General features: G+C 44.2%; 1 protein-coding gene and 1 pseudogene across 3 annotated transcripts in view; both read left to right on the forward strand.

Moving 5' to 3' along the window:
• Positions 1-19,924, forward strand: part of EFL1 (elongation factor like GTPase 1) — a 172,244-nt gene that overhangs the window by 36,410 nt on the left and 115,910 nt on the right. For 2 of the 3 annotated variants that reach the window (XM_075558061.1, XM_075558062.1), the window contains exons 7-14: positions 1,552-1,766; positions 6,804-6,927; positions 9,178-9,254; positions 10,008-10,144; positions 11,052-11,174; positions 12,926-13,025; positions 16,274-16,422; positions 16,635-16,807. In XM_075558061.1, the coding sequence (XP_075414176.1) occupies positions 1,552-1,766; positions 6,804-6,927; positions 9,178-9,254; positions 10,008-10,144; positions 11,052-11,174; positions 12,926-13,025; positions 16,274-16,422; positions 16,635-16,807 (1,098 nt within the window). The remainder of the gene's footprint in view (positions 1-1,551; positions 1,767-6,803; positions 6,928-9,177; positions 9,255-10,007; positions 10,145-11,051; positions 11,175-12,925; positions 13,026-16,273; positions 16,423-16,634; positions 16,808-19,924) is intronic. The other variant, XM_075558063.1, reaches the window with a different exon arrangement.
• Positions 697-1,207, forward strand: LOC142456345 (eukaryotic translation initiation factor 1 pseudogene; annotated as a pseudogene).

Below are 19,924 nucleotides of genomic sequence, written 5' to 3' on the forward strand. Positions count from 1 at the left end.
TAGCATTGCATACCACGAGTAGGAGTTTGGACTTTTTCTTGTCAAGACTCTGGAAACCCATTGATGAGATGGATACTTGTTTGCTAAAGGAGGCAATGATCCCGATAGAGCAGTGGCAAATAGTGCTGGCAAGTAGTTTCTGGTAGGGACAGACAGAGACCAGCAAAGATGAAAGACCCCTTCCTTCCCCGTGAGCTGGGAGGAGAAGGGTCAGCAGTGTTTGCAGATGTGAACAGGCTTATAGATTGGAATAAAGAGCTCCGATGGTCCAGTAACTAACACTTGACTGTTAACTGAAAGGTTGGCCGTTCAAAGCCAGCAGTTCTATGGGCGAAAGAGGTGACTGTGCCTGCAAATGACAGCTTTGGGAACCCAAAGGGGCAGTTCTCCCTTGCTGTGCGGGTGCCATGTGGGTTGTTAGAGGTTGGCAGTTAGAGGCTGGAAAGAGGCCTCAAGAGTGTTAACAGTTTCAAACAGCTGATGTGAGAACTGAGAGAGGGAGGTGACTGAAGTTACAAACCAGGATGAGCAGGTTAGAAAATAGGATTCCTGGCCCCAGTCACTGAGCCGCCTCCGAGGACTCAGCAGCCTCCCCCTCGAGCCCCCTCACTTCCCGACGCTCCGTCCCCCCTGCCCGCCTTCTCCAGCCGCCGCCTTCCACAGGCCGTTTCCACTGAGGAAAAGGAATTGTATCATATGTCCGCTATCCAGAACCTCCACTCTTTTGACCCCTTTGCTGATGCAAGTAAGGGTGATGACCTGCTTCCTGCGGGGACCGAGGACTATATCCATATAAGAATTCAACAGCGCAACGGCAGGAAGACCCTGACCACTGTCCAAGGGATCGCTGATGACTACGACAAAAAGAAGCTAGTGAAGGCCTTTAAGAAGAAATTTGCCTGCAGTGGTACTGTGATTGAGCATCCAGAATATGGAGAAGTGACTCAGCTCCAGGGTGACCAGCGCAAGAACATATGCCAGTTCCTTGTAGAGATTGGACTGGCTAAGGACGACCAGCTGAAGGTTCATGGGTTTTAAGTGCTTGTGGCTCACGGAAGCTTAAGTTAGGATTTCCTTGCAATGAATAGAAAATTCCCACTGTCCCTTGTCACAAGTTTAAAACCTCACAGCTTGTATGATGTAACCATTTGGGGTCCACTTTTAACTTGGACTAGTGTAACTCCTTCATGCAATAAACTGAAAAGAGCCATGCAAAAAAAAAAAAAGAGAGAGAAAATAGGATTCCTAGTGACACCATGGTCGCATACTGAAATCCAAGGTAAGGATTTGACATATTACTAATAATAATAATTACAAAGTGACCTTTCACAGCCCATAATTTAGTTCTACTGGATTTGAGAAGAATGAGTTGATAGCATGTAGCTAAAAGTTAATCATTGACTGTAAATGTTAACTCCGTCCATGTGCACTTAATAATGAGCCCAAATTGTCGTTGATGATTCTAGCCCTAGAAGGCTTAGTCCATGTGTCTCCTACCATGTGCGTGCTAAGCATCTGAATGACATTCTGCCATTTCCTTCTCTCTCCTAGATCAATGCACTCACGGGAACTCTTTTTACTTCTAAAGTCCTAGAAGAAAGAGCAGAGAGAGAGACTGAGGCCAAAATGAATCCCAGTTCTGAACAAGGAGAGCAGGTGTATGATTGGAGCACTGGCTTGGAGGACACAGATGATTCGCACCTTTACTTCTCCCCAGATCAGGGGAATGTGGTGTTTACAAGCGCAATAGATGGGTGGGGCTTCGGGTAAGTGTGGTTGAGTCTAATGAAATATCTTTGGGTTTTACAGAAATGGACATTTTATGTTAAACTTCAAAATTTGAAATATTGATTGATTAACATGCAATGATAATAATCCAGGGAAAGAAACGGAATCCTTTATACACTGCCCCACAATGATACCATCTTATAAAACTATAGTCCAGTAACCACACCATGATACGGTAAAGACACAACATATTTCCGTCGCCACAAGGTGGTGATCTTTTGTAGTCACCCTTGCCCTTCTCTAGCCCATCCCCACCTATTTAATAGCTGGCAACCACCCATCTGGCCTCATCATTCTGTCATTTCAAGAATAGTCTATAAATGGAGTCATACAGTGTGTAACCTTTGGGAATTGGCTGATACCACTTTGCCTAATTCTCCAGAGATTTATGTAAATTGTTGCATTTGGCAGTAATTTGTTCCTTTTGATTGTTAAGTATTATTTCATGTTGTGATTGACTACCATTCACTTGTTGATTCCAATTTTTGGCTATTATAAGTAACTGCGCATGGTTGGCTGTGTGTGGGTGCGCGTGCGTGAGTGAGCGTTCACATCTCTGAGAGAAATGTCCAGGGGTGCACCTGGGGCTGTATGGTGGTTGGTTGCTTAGAAAGCCCCCACCACACTATTTTCCAGGACTGCCGTATCCCTTCGCGTTACCACCACCAGTGCAACAGTCGGCCAGTTTCTCAGCATCCTCGCTGTTGTCACTGTTTTGTATCTAGGTGTATAGTCATATCTCATTATGCTTTTACTTTGCATTTCCTCAGTGTAGTTTTTCCATGTGCTAATTTGCTGCCGTGCACACAGGGAATAGCATGTCTGTCCAGGTTTTGTTCACTTCCTGTTTGATTATTTTGTCACTGTTGAATTTTGAGATGCACGCAGACACACACCGGGTGACTATAAATGGTAGCTTTATTTTCTCTCATCCTGTAGCTTTCTTTTCATCATTTTAGTAGTGATTCTTTGAGTCCGGAACAAAGTGTGACCTGTTGACTTCGTCATTGGGGAGCATTTTGCTAGGGAGCCACCAGGTGGGGAGCTTGTCCTTATCTTGCAGTCACTTTCAGAACAGTGTTCACGTTCTCCACGAATGATTCTCAAACTCTTAACTTAGGGGATTGTGTTAGCTTGGGTACTTTGAAGAAACAAATCTACAGAAACTCATGTATAAGAGAGAATTTTATATAAAGAGTTTTATAAGTGTGCATCAAGATAACATCCCAACCCAGTGCTGCCCAAGCCCACAAGTCCAACATTAACCCAGTAACCCATATGTCTGACATCAATCCACAAAGTCCTCCTCCATCTCACAAAACAGACACAATGATGCTGACTGCAGGAGGAAAGCTGAGTCAGTGAACATGTAAGCATCTCTGCACTGGCAGGGCCCTCCACACAGGGCTGCACTGGGGTAGGTCCATGTGGCTTCTCCTTGGGGATGTCTTGCAGGAAGTGAGCCTTGCCAGCTGAAGCAGGGAACTGGCTAAGGCAGCCACACCCTGGTCCGACCATCACAAAGCAAGAGACCTGAGAACTTTAAAGGGGGGGCTCACTGAGCCATTTATCTCTCCTCCCTTCAATTAACCCCACACGTGTTTATCGGCCAGGTTGGCACAATAAACTAACTACCTCAGGGGTGTTCGTTGTGAACAAGAGATAGGCAGAGGCTTGAGTGGATAGAATAACTGTGCTTCCCGTATCTCTCGTGCCTTTTCAGACTTTTAGAACCTCTCCATTTCAGTGAGCGAGCATGTCCTATTTAGAGATCTGCTAGCCCTTTTTCTCAGCACATTGATAGCTGACTGCATGGGAAGATGTGTGGTGGGCATAAAGCCCAAGTGGGAATGGGAAGGATTTTGCTTTCCTGATCCCTCAAGAACTGGGAAAGGCTGAATCTGTCTGTGTCCTGGAAGCTGGGAACTGAGTACACATCCAAGTCAGGAAGGTGCCCCTATCACTCTCTCGGAGCAGGCCTGGATACAGTGTGACTGTGCATGCTCGTGTCGGTTCCCGTGGTAGATGTCAATGCAGGCACATCTCTGCAAAGCACAGACGCATATTGACTTGGGTGAGTGGCAGCCAGATTCAAATTGCTGTTTTAGGTCAGTAGAACTAAGGCCCAACCTTCATGTGTAGGGACAAAAAAAGAGAGAGAATGAAAAATCCTTCATAAGAGCTTTTTTGTCTTTATGCACCACGGACTGAGACTCTGGGTTATAACATTAATCCAGTGGGTAGCGTGGAGGGCAGAAAGGCCCAGCAATTTCCTCCTTGGCTGAGTTTTCGTTGAGGCGGCTAGGCAAAAGATAGGCAGTCAGTAAAGTCTTGGTAAATGTGCTTTGTGGCTCTTTTCTGAGGCTCATGCTTAAAGTTACTCTCAGATGAAGCGGAAATGGATTAAAACAATTCAGTAATGGAGCAGTTGTGCTCAAAACTGGCAGTGAAAATTATAAGCCACCCATGACAAGAGTGTCAATAAATCACTAAATCGACAAACATTGTTATCAGTAAGAAAATTTTGTGATAATTGGAGGATCAAAAAGCATGAACAGGATAAAAATCAAGGCTGTTGAAAGATTTTGTGCATGTGTGAGTATGCATATATGAATAAGTAGTAGACGAGTGGGCTAAGCAAATGAGCTACATTTTTTAGAATTGGTGGTTTTGATAAAAGTGCTTATGGAAATCTTCAAGTTTACCACTTACGGAATTAAAAACAGAATATCACATGTACCACTGCAAGATAAAGAAAATATATAAAGTCTAAATAGCACAAATCAGACTTTCAAAAAACCCTTATTGCTTCTCGACCTTTTGGCTAAGTTGAAGTGTAAAACGATTCTGGAAATATGAGCAGAGAGTGTTCTAGAAACCTAACCAGTCAAAACTGTGAAGTGATAAATGTATGAAATCCCCTCTTAAGGAGATAACATATTTTAAAAGAAAGACATTTCATTTAAAAAAAAGTTCTAGTTATTTGCCTAAAAGAAATGAACATGAAATCCACTGGAGGGAAGCTAGACACCCAAACGTAGGTCAGAGGTGTTAAAGTAGATTTGGCAATATGAACTTCAAGGTAGAATTTGTGAAGATTGTATTAGGCATAAAGATCAGTGTATATTGATAGTTGACAGCTTTCAGTGGTTAAAAGGTAAGTTTTGTATATCAATCATCAGCAAAAAAAAAAGTGCATGAGATAAAAATAGAACTAACTATAAGTAGATATCAAGAAGCTGTCAGGCACATAGTTTGTGGAGGAATCTAGCATTTCACTCTAAGACTGTTCATGGGTCAAGTACACAGGCACCTATGTCATATGAACATATAAGTATATAACACTGGAATTTATTTTAAGTGCCAGTGTATAGAAATTGGTCCTATGGTAGGCAAAACCCCAGAGTTCTATGTGAAAATGTTGGCAGTCTGATGGGCTCATTGCCACCATCTCTCGTTTGAGCCCTCTGCTCAGGTTGCTGGCATGGAGATTAGATTCGGTGAGACCCTAGGGCATGACCCCCAGCGCAGGCTCCCTGGTCAACCAGTGCTTCCCTCCACCCGTAACCCTAGCACCTGGCTGTGGGTCCTGGTTTGGATCTGCAGGTTAGACGTGGAGGCTCCTTACCCAGCTGTGAGCAGGGTCATAGGCTTCCTGGCAAAATCAGGCCTTGGCAAATGGAAAGGCAGAGAAAGACTACAGCCTCCTGACTTGCAGTTGTGAAGAAGACTGACTGCCTTGCTCTTAGTGTGCTTCACTGCAGGAAGCCAGCTTTCTAATGTTGATAAAAAACTAAATGAATAATCATTGATTCAAGGGGGAAATCGAGATTATGACAACAAGCCAATGTAGAAAGTACTGGACCCTGGAGGCCAGCTGTGGGGTGTCTGCGCCTGTAACCTCTATGAGGGAGCTTCGAAAGCAGGGAAAATGGACTTGACGGAGATTTCATGAACTGTGTGGAGCCCTTGTTTCATTTGGATTTTCATTTCTAATTGGGAATATTGTGTTCCTTTGGCCTTCTGTGAGAGAAGACACTGGGTCTTTATCCCCAATCACTTCTAGTCTGCTTTTGCTTCTGAGCTGCTGCCTGATGCACTTTGCTTTCCTTGTTCTTACACAATGTCGTACTGGCCTCTGCCCAGCCTCCTAGTCCTCCTCTGGCTCCTCCCTCCAGCTGGGCTGCTCTGAGTTGTAGCTGAGGGCTGGAGAAGGCATTTCCTTCCCCTGTGCCAGGGCTGCGGGGTCGGTAGCTACTCGGTGGCTGTGAGTTTGTTTGGGCTTGTTTTTTCTCCTTTGTCAAGTGATTCTGTACCGTGCCTGGGCTTTGCTGGTTTCTCTGCAGGCCGATGTGCTTCGAGAAACTGTGTATTTTCCCCATTTATTCCGGGATGCTAAAAATCATTTTTTGGTAGGCCCTGGCTGTGGAGTTTGTTTTGTACGCCACTGGCAGGGAAGGATTCAAACAAGGTTTTTGTGTTGGCGTATTTGTGACAAGCATTTCCTTGGCTTTTGCCCCCTTAGCTTTGTTGTACAAATGCAGGATCAAGGAATGGAGCGGTAGCATGTATTCTAACATTTGAGTGGAGAGAATACTGCACAACCACGTGGGCATGGGAGCCAGGCTGGGTTGGAATCCCTATCTTGTTTATTCATTGGCTGTGTATTAGCTCAATGCTTCGTCTTCTTTTTCTGTGAAGTAGAGGAAATAGGTGAGTTACACGTTAGGGTGCTAACCACATGGTCAGCAGTTGGTTCGAAACTACCAACTGCTCCATGGGAGAAGGATGAGGCTTTCTATTCCCATAAAGTTACAGTGTCGGACGCTTGCAGGGGCAGTTCTACCCTGTCCTGGAGGGTCACTCTGAGTCAGAATCGACCTATTTACCTCATAGGATAGGTGAACGCACTGGTTGGTCATACATGTGGGGTACCTGGAGCAGAAACATGCAGGCTCCTGGTGTACTCACTATAGCGTTACTTTGTTGTTATTAACAATTTGATTTTCTTTCAGAATTGAGCACTTTGCCAAAATCTACAGTAAAAAAATTGGCATCAAAAAGGAAGTTCTTTTGAAAACCTTGTGGGGAGATTATTATATAAATATGAAGGCTAAGAAGATCGTGAAGGTGGATCAGGTAATGGGACACATGTCCTTTTTATTTTGGTCCTGTTCTTTCTGTGACACCATTAGTAGACGTAATCCTGCTTGAACTTACGCTGGAGTGGTTCATGTGCGGTTCTTTTTAACTGTACGTATTTGTTGACGGCTCCTAAGTCTTATGTGTAAGCATTGAGTAAATAGATTTCTTAGCCCTGTTAAGTCTAAGGAGCAAAGGATGACATTTACTGTCATTTTGAAATATTTACTCCTTTTTTTACTAGAAGAGAATTTTTAGAACCTGACCATGTGAAGATACATTGCTTGGATGGTACATTTTTGTGTCCTCCTCACCATAATGAGCCTTCTCCTCAGGACGTGACTGCATGATCCATACTATCTCCACATAGGCCTTATCTCACTGCCTGCGGTGACCCTGCAGTGTGGGTGGGAGAGGCAGGGGTGCCCCTACCCCTCTGCAGACAGGATCACAGAACCTCAGTGAGCTTGGGTTAGCAAACACACTTCACCTACCACCCCATAAAATTACTCAATGCCCCCGGTAATGAAGCATTTCTGTTGTAGAACCCATAATCCAGAATAAAGTATAGGTATCTGTTTTGCAAACTCCTGGATTGGTTCTATATCCTCCCCCCACCTCCCGCCCCCTTGGGGATTATATTACCCACTTTGGGAAACACTCCTTTAAACTTTTGTTTTTTAATGTAAAGTTCATGATTTTATGAATTTATTTTCAATTTGTAAGGCATGTTCTTTTTAGTTAGTTACCTATATTCAAAAGTTGCCGGGCAGAAAATAATAAGCCAACTCAGCTACTGTTTAGTTTTAATTTTTCTTATTCTTTTCAGGTAGCTATATACATCCTTCAATTAACATTATCTTCCCTTGTCCTTAAAAGCTTTTTATAAATAGCATCTTTAAAAATGAGCCAAAAAACCAAAACAAAACTTACTGGCTTCTGAGTCAATTCTGACTCAGAGGAGCCTGTGTTATAAAATTGGTAGCCAAGGAGTGAGAGCCCTGCTCTATATCTGAATCTTGCCGTGAGTGTAGACTAACTGCGTCTGGTGTCTGTTTTCTCTTCAAAAAAAGGGATTATCTTATAGATGGATTATCTATCTTGTGATAGTTTGATAGTTGTGTGAATGATCTATGCAGTCTTCAGAACAGATCCTGTCACATAATAAGGCTCCTGTAATCTCTTTCTTTGTGACGCTGTCATCATTTATGTATCTTTGTCTTAAGAGCATAGTTGCGCCCCCCACCCCAATGTATTGCTATTGTCACCAAAGTGGATATAACATACCTCTTTGGGCATAAGCTTTTATCCATCTTCGCGGTGTCTTTTTTTAACCAGACATCAAAGGTAGTGACTTTGTATCTGCTGATACCCATTGCTTCAGCATACTCATACAGTGATATGCAACCGTAAGGTCAGCAGTTTGAAACCACCAACTGCTCCTCTGGAGAAAGATGAGCCTTTCTACTCCCATAAAGCAGGCGTCCTCAAACTTTTTAAACGGGGCCAGTTCACTGTCCCTCAGGCCCGTTGGAGCGCCGGACTACAGTTTTTTTTTTTTAATGAACAAATTCCTATGCATACCGCATATTTCTTATTTTGAAGTAAAAAACAAAATGGGGCAAAACACCCGGCGGGCCGGATATATGTAGTTTGAGGACGCCTGTCATAAAGAGTGACCGTGTCAGAAACCCACAGGGGTAGTTCTACCCTATCCTGTGGGTCGCTATAAGTTGGAATTGACTCGATGACAGTGAGTTTGCTTTTGGTTAATGCCTATTACCAATAGCCCTTCAGAAAGGAAGTAGCCATTTATATGCCTCAGCATAGCTGAGAATATCCATCGTGTATAGTGGGTTCAAAGATATTGATAAGCTTTTTTCCCTTTTAATTCACCTTTTCTTCAAATTCAACATCTTTTTCATATGTTTAAGGGCATTTGCATTTCTAGGATGGGCTCCACGGGAAGTTTTAGCCACCTGTGCTGTACAGTTCAGCAGGGTGTCCTTTGTGTGCCCCTGCCAGGCCATGACTTCCAAAAGGTCTCCTTGTTTGCAGGGGCCTTGACTATCAGAGGAATGGGACAGTGGATCATTACTGATTGTGGGTCCTTGACTGTTGAGTATATTGTTAAAAATTTTCTCCGATTTACTACTGAATAAATATTTTCCAGTAAAAATTAGGTATCAGTAATAGAGATATCCAGAATGAATATGTAAAATACCTTTTAAATGTTCTTTTGTACAGGCCAAAGGAAAGAAACCTTTATTTGTACAGTTGATCCTGGAAAATATATGGAGCTTGTATGATGCCGTCTTGAAAAAGTAAGACGGTTATAAAGTCGTTTGTATTTGGGTCTCTGTGTGATGTGATTTACATTCCTTTCCATTCTGATGACGCACATGTCAGGGAGCTGAGGCAGCCTGAGAACATGAACAGAGCCTTTGTGAGATGAGATGCTTACAGGGTTTGGAAGCGAAAATAAAGGGCTATGTTTAACCCAAGTGAAAGGTAACAGAGGAGGGACAGAGCAGCAATATTCTATAGCCTGCTGAGGAAGAGAGGGAAGAATGGGAAGAAATGTTAGCCTTTGTTTTTTAAAAAACACACCTTAAAAAGAGAAAAAGGTAACCGTCACAGAAGAGCTACTTGCTATCTAGAATCCTAGAGGGGCAACTGGAGGGATAACTGACTTGCCAGGGGTAAGTGGACATGAAAGTTTGCCTTTACTTTTAAAGTTACTTTGTGAATTCTGAGTTATTCTAGAGGGGAGAGAATGACTTTTTTCCATCTCTTTGTAAAACTGCTTAAACAGTTGGCAGTGATTGGTCAAAGAGGTGTAGAATGGTGCTTCATGGGAAGTTTTAAAGGAAAAGTTCACTTGAAAATGTATTGGAAGAGGGATATAAGAGTCTCAGTTGAATGCCTTCTATTGTGGCAGGAGCTCTTTCAAGTGTTTTTGTTTTTTAATAGAAAAGTAATACTTCAAGACTAGATGAGTCAAATAATATTGAGTTACTACTGCCCTCATATCTCTTTGTGATGTTTGTTTCTTAATCTTACATGTTTACTTACAGAGACAAGGAAAAAATTGATAAAATAGTGACTTCGTTAGGGTTAAAAATTGGAGCGCGAGAGGCACGTCATTCAGACCCTAAAGTTCAGATCAATGCCATTTGCAGTCAGTGGCTCCCCATATCTCATGCTGTTCTCGGTATCCTTTCTTTTCATGGTTTTTAGTGAAATCATTTAATAAAGCACGGGGGGGGCATGTCGGTTTGGCACCAGGAAATCCTCTGGAAGTAATGCGTACCTCTCCAAAGTCAGTTTTTGGTGCTGGATTTAATGTTCTGTCCTGAAATTGTCGTTAGTACTTTAAAAATTAACATGTGAATACCAATTAGTGTTCATAGTTATACTATTGAATGGTTTATAAAAGATAATTTCATTTTAGTTTTATGTAGTAATTATGTAACAAACTTTCAGAAAATGTGTAAATAGATAATGTAGAAATACTGCGTTGGATCACAATTTCATTTTGGTATCATGTTTCTTTACTATATCCTATGGTGTTGATGCTCCTCAAAGGCTCGAATTGAAGTGATAGTGTAGCTATGGATGCTAAATCTCCTTATTGAATTGTGTGTGCCAGCAGTGCCCACACCACCCATTTGGGTTGGAGGCGCTGTCTGGGGAGAACACTACAGCGGGGCACTTAGCCCAAAGCTGTAGTAGACACATGCTCCATGGGCATCCTGGCTATGATGGTGGACCTGTTTGTGTCATAGCAAGTGGCTGGGTGGTCACTGGCTTTATAGACTAAAACCACATGAGCCTTCCTTTGAACGTCAGGGTCAAGGTCGCCAACCTTAATGCTCTATGATCCTCATTTATTCTGCGCAGTGTTGGACTGCTGATCTTGAGGATCTATTCTGGACTTTAGAAAGCCCATGAACTTCTTGAAATTTTTTGGTATGGCACATAACATAATATTGTGATAGAGCCCAGGCATTTTCTATATAGACCTATATTGTCTGCTCAGTACTTAGTGCGTGTGGTAGATCCTTGCCTCTGTGGAGGACCTGAGCCCAGAGTTTTGAGTCCTTAACAGCAGACTCCAGCTATGGTGTGCCAGAAACTTCCTAGTCCCCTTGACATTACAGCCGAGAGAGTGGAGAAGCTAATGTGCGCGGGATCACAAGCGTTCGACTCTCTTCCTCCGGAAACCCAGGCACTGAAAGCAGGTGAGGCAGCAATCCAAGTGTTTCCTGTCAGCAAGTACCATATTGTTTATTGTCCGAGGTCCACGTTGTGCTTGGCTGATATGTTGAATGCAATTTTCTAAATGGTTCAGTTTGTTAAATAGCCGGATTCACAAATGATCACTTTTAAAGAGTTTTGGTTTAACTAATTGTTTTCTGCAGCCATTGGGTAGGAACCAGAAACCCTACAGCTTCTCCTTCTGTCTCATTTCATAATCATGCCATATTCTATTCTCATAACCAGCCAGGAATATGTTCCCTGCCCCGCTCCCTCGTCAACATGGCTTGGGCCCTCGGGACTGTGGAATCTAGTTCCAGGGGGTATACTATTCCCTAGAACCTCTGTGCACACACTCCCCCTGAGAGGGGAAGCTTCCATCCCAGGTTCAAAGACACCACGTAATCCATCTGTATGAGCCTGCTGTCTTCCATTCATTTCCTCCAGTTCTGTTGGTTTGCCTCCATCCTCAAAACCATTTACCTGCTTCTTTCAAGGTCAGCATCGACTCAGACGGGATGTGATGCTCAGCTCCCAGTCTTCTCTGACGTGGGCTGCCACTAGCACTGAGCCCATCAGGTCACTCCTTCCTCCCTGAAACACTGTCCCTGCCCTCCGCCGACGCCCATGCTCTTGCTTCTCTCCACGCGCCTTCACTGCCTACTTCTTCGCAGGCTTGCTGGTTCCGCTCCTTCCTCTCAATTTCGTAACTTTAAGCCATCTCTTCTCTTTTCTGTCTGCAGTCCTTCTCTTGGGGACCCTACCCAGACTTAGAATAACAGTTCAATTCTTGTCATTCCCAAATTGGTGTGTCCAACCTAGGTTGACTCCCTGGACCTCCAGACTCATGTTTCCAACTTCAGACCCTGACTCTCCTTGGCTGTTTGGAAAGCATCTGAGACCTAACCTGTCCCAGACCTGCTCCCCGTCCTTGCCTCTCAGCAGCATGTGCCCGCGTTCTTTTGTTGATGTGGGCCAAACGCCTGTTTCTGTGCCCGACTCCAGTCTGTGCAGATCCCATTCTTCCTCTGAAGTATATCTGAATTTCAGCTACTGCTCATCGTCTCTACTTCTGTCTCCCCAGGCCATCCTCTCCCACCTACAGTGTTGTAACAGCCTTGTAACTCGCCTCCCTCCCACCAGTGCAGCCAAGTGCTCCTTTAAAGTGTAAGTCAGGGCAAAACCCCCTCAGGACCTTTCAGACGTGCCCCTGGCAAGACTTCTGATATATATTTAATTCTTACTTCCTATGGTTTAAAAAAATCATTTGTTTGAATTTTAATGTTCATCCAGAAATTGTTAGTGTGGGGTTTTTAAGGAAAAACATAGACTAATACTCTCCATCTCCAATAGGCAATATTGACATGAAATTGTGCTAAAATATATAACTTTAGGGAGAATTAACACCCTTTGGTATTGAACCTTAATTTAGTGCTGAGGGGTTTTGTCCCTAGGATGAATACATGATTCGCCTCTGTTTTTGTGTGAGAATGGAGACACTGTTGGTTGTATATTTTTAACAAACTCCTTTGGTGACTGTTGGCCCTTGGTAACCCTTGGTTCTCTCTTTGCCAGATGAGGGACGGATTTAATGACGCATATTGTGGGTGGTTAGTGTAGTGTGTATATTTAGATAAATGCTATTTTCTGTACATCTTAGTTGTTTTCCAGAAAAATTTAGCCTTTTCATATCATGGTGGGGGAAAAGTGACATTTTTACTTCCTTTTTGTCTAGCTTTTATGAAATGTGGAAGTGAAGACTCAGCTCCAGTTATTATCTTTGTTTCCAAAATGTTTGCAGTTGATGCTAAGGCTTTACCTCAGAATAAGCCCAGGTAAGGCTAAAGGGGAAGGTGGGCAGGGCCAAGCAGGCTGCATATTTGGGGGGTGTAGACTGGATACTCGAGATGACGCCTTCCCTCCCAGTACGACTCCGTCCCGAGTAGTCCCAGGGCAGCAGGTGCTCCGTGCCGTGTCTTAGCCTGGTACGGGAGAAAGCTGCTGGATTCAGCTCTAGCACTGCTGATTTGCACCCAGCAAAGCTGGGAATTAGTAACTGTACCCAGTAGACTGGTGATGCGTGCAGTGGTGTTGCAGCTTGTCAGGCATGCTCTACTTGAAGCCGGCACGCACTCATTTAATTCTGCCCGCTCCCGTGGAGACTGATGAGTGAGCATCCCCACTGCTCTCTGTGTGGATTGTGCCTGTGCAGGTTTGTGCATGTACGTGTGTGTGTGTGTTGGCGGCACTGGGGGGTTATATCTCAAGTCTCCAGAGGCGTGGGGAGTCCCTTTCTTCAACACCATTTGTGTTACAGACACGTGTCCCCCCTGCCTCCCGCACTGCCAGTCCCAAGGCTCTCTGGTGGAATTGATGGCCGCAGCTTCCAAGAGGGCCCCTGGTCTCGGTCATTCTGAGTGGCTTTTCAATTTCCAAGGCAGCCAGCCATTCCGCTCACCTGCCTTTTAAATATTCTCGCCCTTTGCTTTTATTCGTCTCTGCTGCTTATCTTTCAGACATTTTCATTGAATTCTTGCCTGGTAATACGTTTTTGTTAATTAGAATTCTACTCAGAGTTTCTAAACACGGTCTCTGCCCCTGAATTCCTGAGTCTAGTTGTTGCTCTTGCTTCCTCCTTAAAACCCAGCCCTTTCAAGTAACGAGGCAAGTCCTCTAAGCGGATGCCTCTTCTCTTCTTGGCGGGCGGCCTGCTTCCCACCCAGACAGCCCTGAGCGCAGGCATCCTGCTTGGAAGCCTCAGGCTGGACGGGGCAGCGTGCCTGCTGCTTTTCCTCTTCCCTCCAACTGCATCTTTCTGGCCCACATTTCTACACTCCAGGCATTCTCCTTCCAGGTCTCCTTTATCCCTAACATTGGTAACTACAGCCCTCTCGGGAAGTGTTGTTAGTCTACCCACAGCCGAAATAACTCCCGACCCAACGCTGTTTGCTTAGTTAGTAGAGCCCTGATTTCTTGCACATACATTCTTCTTGGTTCTAAGCAAATATTGAGTATGCAGTGGGAATCTCATATTAATACTTGCTGATTTATCTTGTCTATTTTGTTCCTCACTGAGCTTCCTCCCCCAACCCCAGTGTCTACAACAACCCTAGCACATGATAGGTGCTTACTGGCTCAATGGATAAATAAACAGTAACCCTGCACATTTTATGCTAACGAGCAGAATCCTATATTCCAGATCATCTGTCATGGACTTAAGTAGACTGGATATTTAATATAGGAGGTGAACCAATAAGCCTCTTTAAAAATCAAAGCTAAAGTGGAATCATTTAATTAAAAAGGTAGTTTCATACCTTCCAATCCCTTCTGAATGGGAGACCTAAGCTTGGCCATGATTGAGCTTGAGGTTTGGAGTCTTGCTAGGTTGAGACTTGAATCTTGGCCTTCTGTATGACTTTGGAATTGTCTGTGTGACATTGGGCCAAGTTACTTAATCTTCTAGGCCCCAGTTTGTTTGTTTATTTGTTTGCTTTCATCTGTAAAATAGAGCTGATAACATATACCTTTTCATTGTTGTGATAAGGAAGTGCTGCAATTCTCGAGTGTGTAAAGGGATGAACCCAATGTCTGGATCATAGTGATCAGCTCTCTTGATTTCTGCTCCAGAGCTCAGAACAATGACCGTGGCTAGAGATTGCAAGTGATCGCTTTCATCCAGCAATTCGAAAGGCCTCCTAACCTTTGGAGCTTGCAGTGAGACTCGGTCCCTCCAGTGCCTGCAGCTTTGATTGCCTAGTGGCACCTGACCAATCCAGTCTCAAGAACTGTTCTTTCATGTGTTCATAGCTTGTAGCATAGCCTTTACATCTACAGTGGATGCATCTACCTGGAGGGAGCAAACACACAACTGAACTCTTCCATTCTGAAAGGCAGGTGCGAAGGGAGGGAAACTCGTGTCCAGTAGTGCCGAGACGTGTTGCCTCTGTAGGGAGGTGCCTGAAGAATGGAGCAGGGGGCAGTCGGAGTTAGAGAGTCACCCTCCAGGTAGCCCACACGAGGCGAAAAGGAAGAGGTTTTAGGTTATTTGGCATTGGGCGCCCCACAAGTATGTAAAGGTACTGAAGGCAGGTCAACACATACATTCAGAATGCCTGAGCTGTGTGTTTGTTTTGTGTGTTTCAGAAGAGAGGACAGGGAAATGGCATAGCAAGCTGGGAGATGAGATCATCAGCCAGGTCCGAAGTCAGAGCCTGTGGAGAAAAGCAATCCTCTTAATGTCAGAGCCGAGGAGCGACAGCATGCAATGGCATACAGTGTTAGGACCGAACCAGGGGCCCGGCTTCCAGAGGCTGGAGCGTAAAGCTGGGACCCGAGCACTGTGCTGATTGTCTTGATGCTCAGCTCCAGAGTGTGGGGCTGAAGGAACTCAGGGGTCTTGACTTTGGGGCAGGATTGGTCTTGCACTTCCTTGTGTTGAAGCTGAGCAGGCAGGTGGCGTCTCATGAAAAACCACATTCTGGGGATTAGCCTGCGAAAGCCCAAACTCCTACACAGACGCTCATTTCTATTCAGCAGCGTGCTCCCCTATGGTCTTCTCTCTGGCCTGGCAGACGTGAGGGTTAACTCTTCAGGAAGAACATCTGGATCCCTCCCCACCTCTGGCAGACATACTTGGGGCCTTCAGAACGTTTGTGGAAAAGCAGTGTTCAACGATAGTGGGCTTTCCCCACCAACTTCGTGACGCCCCGCATACAAACTCACTCGCACACTCCCTTCTCCACAGTAGTCCTTCCTGGGTCTTCACCCTATGGTGATAATCTCAGCCTGACTCTTTGCCAGCTTTCCACCCTTCCGTCTTTGACTCGATCACAGGGAGTATCGTGCTGTCCCGCATAGCTCCCCTTGGGGCCATCGGGTGGTCTTGCATGCCCACTACCACGCTCAGGAAAGCTGGGCACAGAGCGTTCTTATAGAAAGACTGCTAGGAGGGAACTTGGAGAAGCCTCTGCCCGTGGAGGAGCTGGGCTGCCCCGCCTCTTTCCAGCCACATCAGTGCTTGTTTCCCCACCTGAACAACATTCTCGATGCTGCCGCGAGTTAACACGTCTGTGATGTCCTGTAGACCTCTCTCTCAGGAAGAAATTTCGCAGCGGCATGAGCGCGCGAGACAAAGACACGCGGAGAAACTGGCCGCGGCACAGGACCAGGCCCCCGTGGAGCTTGCCCAGGACGGGAGTGCTGAAACAAACCCCAAAGAAGAAGAGCCACGAGGTAGGGCTCTCGAAAATAGACTTTAGTGTGAGGTGGTTAACGGTTTGCTTGGTCTGTGGAATGTAGCCTTAGTTGTAAGGCTGAGAGTTAGTTCCTGATGTTTCTTTCCCGAAGCTGGGCCAGATAGAATAGATTTGCCCTTCCCCCTGTATTTCCAAGCAGCTACTGGATTGAAAAGAGCATTCTGGGCACTCATTATCCTGTGTTTCCAGCAGGTGATGGACACCAGGCCGAGAAGAGTCTGACCCCTAAAGCTGTGCCCCAGGAAGAAAATGACCCCGAGTCTTTCATTGCCTTTGCTCGGGTGTTCAGTGGTGTGGCTCGAAGAGGAAAGAAGATGTTTGTCCTGGGACCCAAATACAGTCCTGTTGAGTTTTTGCAACGGGTAAGAGCTGGGAGCAAAATACTCATTTGTATGTTGTTTCAAAGTTCTGGGGTTTTTTGTTGTTGTTGTTGTTTTTTTCTCAGATCCATTGGGATTGATGTATTTGTTTTGTCTCTAGAAAGGCCCACTTGAGTGAGTCCATATATCTCCTCTTGAGTTGCTTTGGAAACATTTGTTATCAAATGGATCAGATAGTAACAGCATTTAGGAAACCAAGTGTATTGGACAGGGTTCTCTAGAGAGATAAACCAGATTGCTAGTAATTATATATAAATATATTTATAAAGATAGATATATAATTCAAGAAATAAACCATTAAATAATATACAGATAGATAATACAATAAATTAACAGTTAAATTATAAAGCAGTGAGACACTAGCAGTCCTTCAAGTTTTGAGAGCTGCCAGGTGCCAGTCCCCTTCTGTAGAGAGAGCTGGGCTATATATCCCCAGGCAGCAAACAGCAAGGCAGGTCCCCAACTGTCATCAACTGTCAGTCCCCAGCTCCAGAGATGAACATTCCAATCGTGTGGGCTTAAAGGGACCTCAACTTACAGCAACACAGTCCACAGGCTAGGCATCCCACAGGTAGTGTACCCCTTTAAACTGAGGCACAGAATAACCAAGGTGAGGCTCACCAAGCCATTTATCCCTCTGCCCTTCAGTTAATCCTACTTGTGTTTATCGGCTAGGCTGGCACAATAAACTATAGCACCAGCTTAGTATACAACTCACATTTTTTAGCTCTTTTCTTATTCTCAGGTTTTTTTTCCTGCAAGGTAAAAATCACCTGGAGTGTAGTTTGAGGAAAGTGCTGAGTGGAGATGGTGCCCTATGGTGCCAGGCAGTGTCAGATCTCCGAGCAAGATGGGCCGTCCAGTGACTGGGGCTTTAGCCAAAGGTGTACGCAGTCAGCAGTTGATAGGCAGCTGTTGCATGGCAGGAAGATCCCAGAAATCTAGTCAGCTGGGATCTAAAATCCCTGAGCCAAGGGGCACAAATAGAGCTCATAGGCAAGAGCTGCCCCAGCACAGTTCTGGCAGCCAAGCAAGGTGTAGCCATCGAATCAAATGATGAAGGCGTAGGATGATGAAGATACTGGTGGTCCAGGATGTACATCAGGCACTTGCCAGAGGAGATGGGTGGAAGAGCTGCTCGCCACATGCGAAGCTGCTTCCAGGACAAGAGGCCAACTGTCTGCAGGCAAATCAGGAACGTGGGTACAAGTGATAGAGAGTGTGGTGGCAGTTGACGGAAGTCTCTGCCATCAGCTTTTTAATGGCTTGAATGCTTAATCCACCTGTTTCAACAGCTTAATCCTTGCAGGTTACAATGCTGAGTGGTGCTTATATAGTCTTTCATGGCATATGCCCTGTTCTGATCTAACAAGGAGGAGCTCTGTGAACAGTGAAAGTAGGGGTATATTTTGTGGGGGACTGAAGGTGCTATAATGGCATTGTATGAAAACCCATTATGAGGGCGCTTCCAAACGTGTGTGGAAAAATAGCATGGAAAGATAATGGACATTTTTTATGAACCCTTGACGGCCCCTCATATAATAATCTTAACATCTTAGCTTGAGTTTGAGGCCCAAAGACGAATGTGGTAGTTTTGTTATTGATGAAGAAAAACCAAGTGTCTGTTCATTGTTCTCGTCTTGTTTACTCTCTAAGCTGTCCACATGCGTAAGAAATATTATTTAGTGGAACACTGATTTATTGGACATTACAAGTTCCACGAATACTCAGATTTATCTTCTATCCTCTCTGCCTAGTGTCTGTTTGCTTTTGTCAAGCTAAAGCTTCAAATCAATAGTTTGTGTCGAATGACTCAAGCAGGAATGATAAAATGAATCAGCAGCACAAATGACTCTTTTAGTAATTGAAATCTTATAAGACCTAATTCCAAACTACTTTAAAAGAGAAAGTAACAAATTGCCTACTCAGAATTTTGTGTTCATCTTTTATATTAGTTTTCCAGTTAGCTTGAAACAATAGATGCTTATCATCTCTCCGTTGCTGTGAGTCAGGAGCTCAGGGCATTATTTCCAGTCTCACAAAGCTTCAAAGTGTGGGCCAGCCTGTGTTCGCATCTGCACACCTTACTGGGGAAGGACCTGTGGCCAAGTGCATGGAGGTTGTTGATGGACTTGCTTTTCTTAGGCATGTCGGATGAAAGGCCTTGGCTTCTTGTTGCCTGGAGGCTGCCCTCATTTCCTAGAAGCTATTTGTAGTTCCTTACGAGGTAATCTTGCCTGGCTTGGCCACTAACTCTGTCAAGCCAGCAAGCAGAGTCTCTAGAGCAGTAGTTCTCAGCCTTCCTAATGCTGCGACCCTTGAATACAGTTCCCTATGTTGTGGTGACCCCAAGCATAAAGTTTTTTTCATTGCTACTTCATAACTAATGCTGCTAATGCTTGGAATCAGTATATTACTGTTTACTTTATAAGTATCTGTGTTATTTAGCTAAAAGGTATCTCATGGAATAATTTTGTTTCAAGATTTAAAGGATAATTTAGGGTGACAGTCTTGGAGATTCATTCGCAACGTGTCTGTGAATCTGGACATTTTAAGAATTTGAGTTTTGTTCCACATTTCGCTCCCATTTTATCAGAATCCCTCTGATGTATTCCTGATCATAACAGTTAGCACCAGTAGCTGGGCACCATCTAGTTCTTCTGGTCGCAGGGTATATTAGGGCATGGTTTGTAGACCATTAGTCTCCTGGACTGGTTTCTTCCCTGAGTACTTACATTTGTTTTCTTTCTTTCTATTCTGGATATGTAGAGACCAATAGCGCCTTCTGAGTTTCGAAAATTCCATCTTCAATTTAGGATATGTTTGCATTTTCTATTTGATATCTTTTAACTACAGAAGTTCTTGGTTTTAATGTAATTGAATCTATCACTTTTCCTTTGTGAGTTCTGCTTTTAATATCTAATTTAAGAATAACAATTCATAACATACTAAGTTGAATACTTAGACATGAAAAGCAAAATATTAAGTATTTCAGGAGAAAACTTTACAACTTCAATGATAAATTTGTATGTTATGAAGAATGGATCTAATTTCCCGTTTTTCCTTGTACCACTAACCAGTTATTCTAGCACTGGTCTT

Source organism: Tenrec ecaudatus, chromosome 9 (assembly GCF_050624435.1).
Source record: "Tenrec ecaudatus isolate mTenEca1 chromosome 9, mTenEca1.hap1, whole genome shotgun sequence".
Taxonomy (NCBI): Eukaryota; Metazoa; Chordata; class Mammalia; order Afrosoricida; family Tenrecidae; genus Tenrec; species Tenrec ecaudatus.